Raw genomic sequence first — 5,604 nt, 5'->3', positions numbered from 1 at the left:
ACACCAAGTCAAGGGTTAAGATCCCCTTACCGGTCATCTTAAAAAAAAAAAAAAAAAAGAGGAGTTGAGATTTTTGTGAGCTGGATCTAAAGAGGGCTGTGTTGAGGGTTGTCGAGAGCAGCCGGGGGGTGGTGAGTAGTGGAGGCAGAGAAGGCGGGTGGCAGGGCTGGGTAAGGGAGGGTCCCAGCAGAGCAGAGACTAAGGTAGGATTGACCTTTGAGGATGCCGAGTAAAAGAAGTTAAGGGTCAGGAAGGAGGGTCGCGGGCCTTACCAGGGCATGCAGTTGTCGGCCGCTCTGAGGCGAAAAGGGGAGCGGAAGGGGTTGGGCCGTGGAGGGCTGGTGCCCCCTCCCGTGGCCACCGCCATGGTCTGGTCGTCCATCACACAGCCATACTCGCTGCTCTCGGTGAAGAAGGCTGGCACTCGGAGGGACTGGGGTGGGGCGGGGTCTCAGATATATCCGAGCCACCAGGATGGCAGACAGGGTTAAAAGCAAAGGCCCCGGGACAGGCCGGGATGTGGGAGAGGCAGGAGGCAGATACAGAGAAGGGCAAGATGACCCGTGGGCGCTCCCCGTGTCTGTGGAGCAGATGATGGTGAAGAGGAGAGCCCAGAGACGTTCAAAAAGGGGGAGGGAGATGGGTAGGAGGTGAGAAAAGTCCCCTTTTACCCCCATTCCCCACCTGTAACCGAGGCAGAGAGCTCAGCCAAGTGTCCTTGAGACCAAAGCCAGAGTTAAATCCTGCAGAGACCAGGGAGAAGCTGGCTCCCATGGTCTACTTGTCTCCCACCTTCCCGACACCCCTACCCCTGAACCCCAGGATCTTACCGATAACCAGGTCTGGCTTGGGCCCCTGGAGTAGGTGGTAGGGCCTTGCCGACACTTTGATCTGTAGGTCCCTGCGGCCCCCTTTCTCCTTAGTCCCAGAGCTGAGTCGTGCTGATACCCCAGAACCAGGACGGACAGACACCTCGGGGCCATCCTGAGGGGACAGGAGTGGGGTGGGGAACCCACTGGAAGTTAGGGTATGTAGTGTAGGATGCACCAGGTGAGGTAGGGGAGGGGGGAGCAGAAGGGCAGGGCCTGATCAGGAGGCTACTAGGGGGATCAGGGCTGAAGAGCAGGGCCCCCTCAGGCTTTACCCTCTGCAGGGTAAAATGCTGTTGGTCACTCTCAGGGGGCAGGCCGTCACCCACAAACTGCAGCTCCAGGGCCACATGGGGGAGCAGGACCAAGAGCTCCTAAAGCACAGAGAGAAGGACACACCTGGGTCCCCTCCTGTGTCCACCCCCACACCCACATGCCCAACCTTCAGGCCTGGAGGGACTTACCCAAAACACCATTACCAGGTCAAACTCCTTCCCGGCTTCTACCACGTGGATCTTCAGTGACTGTTTGTTCTGGATGTTGAGCTCAGGGACTGCATGAGAAGCCAGCTCATTAAGGACATGGTCTCCCTCTCTTCCCCCTCTTGTCCCTACACCCTCTCCACTTCCTGCTCGGCTTTCCTTACAGGACTGGGGCACCAGGTGAGTGATGACGTAGTACACTGTCAGCGGGTAGGTGAGAAGCACAGCCATGGGGGAGTCCAAGCTGAGGCCCCGCCATGTGTAGTAATCCTGCCACGAGCCTGGGGAGAGTGGGTTACTGGGGGACTTGGCCCAGGCCTGGCCCCCAACCCCTCCAGTCTAATAGCCCCCTTTTCCTCAGTCACTCAGGCTTCTGTCCCTATCCCTAGCTCCCTCAGGGCCCCCTCAGCTCACCAAAGAGGCCCCTGGGTGGATCTGGGGGCACAGGAGGCATCAGGGCAGGCCCATCCCCTTGGAGAAGGTGGTAGGGATCTCCTGAGAAGATTAAAGGAAGGAGAGAGGCCTGGATTCAGGGAAACCCTGACCTCACCCATCTCTCTCCCTTCCAAAGGAGCTGAATTTCCTGAGAGGGTCTGGAGCTGCAGCAAGAGGAATGGAGATTTGCCTAGAGACCGGATTTCTGGATGGGGTTGGCAGAGGTGACTCCTTTGAGGGCTGGGGAAAGGTCTGAAATGGCCCTGGTGGTGTTGTAGGGGTTTGGTGTGTGTATAGAGGGGTTATCTTTGGATCCGGACATTTTCTCCCCAATCCCTCCCTCTAGGCTGAGGGGCCCATGCCTGAAGTGAGGTCCCACGCACCACTGAGAAGACTGAGGGCTGGTGTGCTGCCCCAGGGGTGCCTGGGGGTGCCAGGGCCTGTAATCAGCATGCTGAGCTGGGTCCAGTAGCCACGAGTGAGGCCCCGAGAGGCCAAGAAGGCCTCCTTGTTAAAGGTTTCACTGGTCACCTCTGGAGAATGAGGAGGTAAGGTGGTGAGGGCCTGGTGGCTAGGACCCCAGACTTTAGCTCTCCTCAGCCTCCCTCCCTAAAGGACCCAAATGAAGGCTCCAAGAAGTAAAGTGATTTAAGGCCATACTGCCAATTAGTGGTGGAGTTGGGAAGCAAGTATATGTTTGGATCCTTATTCCCAAATCCCCTAAGTTCTCCTGGGGACCCAGGTACTCAGTCCTCTACTAGACCTTGTCTCTAACCCCAGACACCTACCACCCAGCCCTTATTCCAAGGATCTAGACTCCAGCCCCAGGTACTTAGCCTTCAACCCCAGGACCCTGTCCAGTCCCAGAGACCTTTCCCCAGTTTTCCCCACCCATTCTGTCCTCCTTTACCTGCAGTGTAGGTAAAAGGCAGAGTTGCTAGTTCCCCCGCCCGCTCCATGAAGGCCGCAAGCTTTGGACACCAAAATCGGTGGCTCACATCATCTGGGCATCGCCTCCAGTCAGCCTGGAGACAAGCCTCTCCACAATACAGGACAGCACTGCACTGGGGGCTGGGGACACAGGGGTGGTATGCACCTAATGTTGATCTCTGTAAGTCCTATCTGCTGTCCATCTGCCCTGCAGCTGCCTATATATCATTTGATCTGTTTGTCTTATACCCTCTAATGGTCTGTAATAGCTTGCTTGTTTCATCTCACTGTGTCTGTCTGCTAGGCCCCCCACCGGCCTGCTTTCTCTCTGCCTGACTGTTGGGGGTCTTCCTCTCCATCTTTGCAGGCTGCTCACCATGGTGTTAGCTTCACTTCAAAGCTGTGCCTGTGACAAACATGGCAGATTCGAGCCCGAAGGGAGGCAAAGGTGAAGCCTGGCCGGGGACCCCATGTCCGCATTGGGGTCTTGGCTAACTTCACGCCCAGCCTTGGGACCAGGGTCTTCAACTCTCTGAATGGGGGTGGAGATGGAATCAGGCTTGGGGGCTCAGGAGTCCAGGTCCCAGGTCTCCCCACCCTCAGAAACCAGATTTCTGTACCGATGCAGCTGGGTGTCTCCCACAGTAAGCTGTCGGGGCTTTCGGGGGTCCCCAGAGCCCATGGGGCAGGCCATGCTGTGGCAGAGGAGAGCGTAGGCCCGAGGAGCCAGATTCTCGGTCCCTGAGCCCTGGCCTGCACTCCCCTGCGCTCCATCCATTAGCAGATCAATGCCCAAGATGATGCCATGTTCATCTGTCACCATTAAAAGGCAGGAAACGTGCAGAGGAGCAGCCTCTGGGGAAAGAGGAAAAAGTTGGAGGTGGGGGAGAAGGGCGCTATGTGAGACAAAGATGGTCAGGGTCAGGGGTACCAAACTCAAATGTCTACAGGGTCTAGGCGAGTATCCTCAATGAGGAGAGGGGACTAGGTAGAGAGGTCATGCCTCGTCTAAACGGGATAGCTGCTACACAGTACTAAAATGTGCTACCATGCAGAAGTGGAGGCTGGTGGTCAGGACTCTAGGTTTTTCTTGGGAAGATGTGTAAATCCAGTTTTCTGGATTTTTTTTCTTTCAATGTTTAAATGTTGACATTAAAAAACACTGTGGGTTGGGCTGGCCAGTTAGCTCAGGTGGTTAGAGCGTGGTGCTGATAACACCAAGGTCTAGGGTCTGATCCCTGTACCCACCAGCTGCCAGATTGGCCTGAAGACCACCACTGTGTGCCTCCTAACTAGGTTCTGAGTGGCAGGGGAGGGCTTCAGAAGGGGAGTCTGGCTGGGCAGAGCCAGCCCTGGATTCTTACCACTCCTCCATCCCTTCCTCTTCTCAGGACCTGTTTCATCCTCTGCCTTGTCCTCTCGGCAGCCATCGTGACCACCTCCTCCCTCCTGCTCAGCTTCCTCTGGCTCCCCTGGAGGGCTTGCTTCCTGGGGGGACTCCCTGCTGGCTGGGGCTGACTCCCTGTCCTTCTCCGGCTCTACCTTCTCTGTGCTTGCACCCTCCTCTCCATTCTCTTCTTTATCTTCCTCTTCCTCCTCCTCCCCATCCTCCCCATCCTCTAGGCTGACAAAGCTGATATAGGGGCTCAGGTCTTGCAGGTGGAGTGGAGGCTCCTCTCCCAGGAGCCGGGCAGCTCCCAGGCCTGGTCCAGGGCCTGGGTCTGCCCCCTGCCCCAGGCTGATGCCCACACTACGGTTGGGCAAGACATGGAGCACCCAAAGGGCAGGGTCCTGGGGCAGCCTTCTTATCTGAGCTTCCAGCTGCCGCCAGCGGCTCTCAAGGCTGGCTCCGACAGCCCGGCGCTCTGCCACGAACTTGCGGAACCAGCCAAAGAGCAGAGCAGCGAAATCAAGGAACTCGTCGCGGTATCCAGACACAAACTCCATGTCTTCAGGGGCACTGGGTCTGGGCCCAGACTGAGCAAAGGAAGAAATAGATGGTGAGGGACAGGGTAGCAGTAAGAGAGTTTGGGGCTGGGCCACAAAATGGGGGAGGGGAGGGGTTTGAGGGTCACTTAGGGTGGGACGTAGGGATGAGTGTTAGGAGCTGAGAATAGGGTTTTCAGGACTGAGGATGGGAGTTCAGGGATGAAAATGAGAGCTTCGACCTGAAAGTGGGCGATTAGGGTTGAAGATGACCACCCAGGGATGAGATGGTATTTGGGGCTCAAAACAGGATTCAAACATCAAAAGTAGGGTTTGAATTACGGATAGAGATGAGGGAGGGCTAATCCTACTGGGAAGCGTAGGGTGAGAATTTTGGATCCCTCTGTGGGGTGCGGAAAGAGAACAGGAGCTGGGGTGTCCTCTGGGCTTGGATTGGTTTGGCGCTGAGCCACAGTAGACCCACCCGGGCCGCCCCACTCCTCCGGTACCTGCAGCCGCCACCACTTTTCGAAGGTAAATACCTCGGGGAAGGGGCGATGGTGACGTCAGGGCTGCCCGAGCCCACGGCGCGCCCGTCGGGTGGCCACGCCCCCAGGGGATCGCGCGTCGCGGGTGGCGGCCCGGCCGGTGTGTGCGCGGCTGGATGCCAGCCCGGCGGCTGTCCCGACCTCTTCACTTCGGTCTGGTGACTGGATTCCGCAGCATCTAGAGGCCGGCCCGAGGAAGTGAGAGCGTCTTGGAGGAGGGGGAGGTTCACGGGTCCGCGGACCCACCTGGAGCGGCCGGCGGGGGCGGACGTGCCGGCACCGAACCGAGCCAGCCCGTCGGGCCGCGGTCCGGCGGTCCCGTCTCTCCCCGCCGCCCGACTTCTCTTTCGCTTTCTTCAGACATTCCTGGCGCCCCCTGGACCGAGGCCCTGGGCCCGGTGCGGGGGCGCGGGG

General features: G+C 58.1%; 1 protein-coding gene and 1 long non-coding RNA gene across 2 annotated transcripts in view; one reads left to right on the top strand and one right to left on the bottom strand.

Annotated features, from left to right (window-relative positions):
• Positions 1-4,706, bottom strand: part of ZMYND15 (zinc finger, MYND-type containing 15) — a 6,247-nt gene extending 1,541 nt beyond the window's left edge. The window contains exons 1-13 of the mRNA XM_008570075.1: positions 4,081-4,706; positions 3,965-3,967; positions 3,337-3,571; positions 3,093-3,248; positions 2,697-2,857; positions 2,170-2,319; positions 1,766-1,846; positions 1,516-1,632; positions 1,334-1,422; positions 1,145-1,243; positions 831-984; positions 685-743; positions 273-433 (exon numbers count right to left, since the gene is read on the bottom strand). Coding sequence (XP_008568297.1) covers positions 273-433; positions 685-743; positions 831-984; positions 1,145-1,243; positions 1,334-1,422; positions 1,516-1,632; positions 1,766-1,846; positions 2,170-2,319; positions 2,697-2,857; positions 3,093-3,248; positions 3,337-3,571; positions 3,965-3,967; positions 4,081-4,663 — 2,048 coding nt within the window. The 5' untranslated portion in view covers positions 4,664-4,706. The remainder of the gene's footprint in view (positions 1-272; positions 434-684; positions 744-830; positions 985-1,144; positions 1,244-1,333; positions 1,423-1,515; positions 1,633-1,765; positions 1,847-2,169; positions 2,320-2,696; positions 2,858-3,092; positions 3,249-3,336; positions 3,572-3,964; positions 3,968-4,080) is intronic.
• Positions 1,233-2,221, top strand: LOC103588411. The gene is made up of 3 exons (XR_550313.1): positions 1,233-1,531; positions 1,923-2,000; positions 2,133-2,221. It is a non-coding gene; the product is annotated as an uncharacterized LOC103588411 (long non-coding RNA).
• Positions 4,707-5,604: the final 898 nt, after the last annotated feature.

This window comes from Galeopterus variegatus, unplaced genomic scaffold (assembly GCF_000696425.1).
Source record: "Galeopterus variegatus unplaced genomic scaffold, G_variegatus-3.0.2 Scaffold569, whole genome shotgun sequence".
Taxonomy (NCBI): domain Eukaryota; kingdom Metazoa; phylum Chordata; class Mammalia; order Dermoptera; family Cynocephalidae; genus Galeopterus; species Galeopterus variegatus.
Note: the sequence above shows the minus strand (reverse complement) of the source record. Positions and strands in the feature narration are given on the sequence as shown.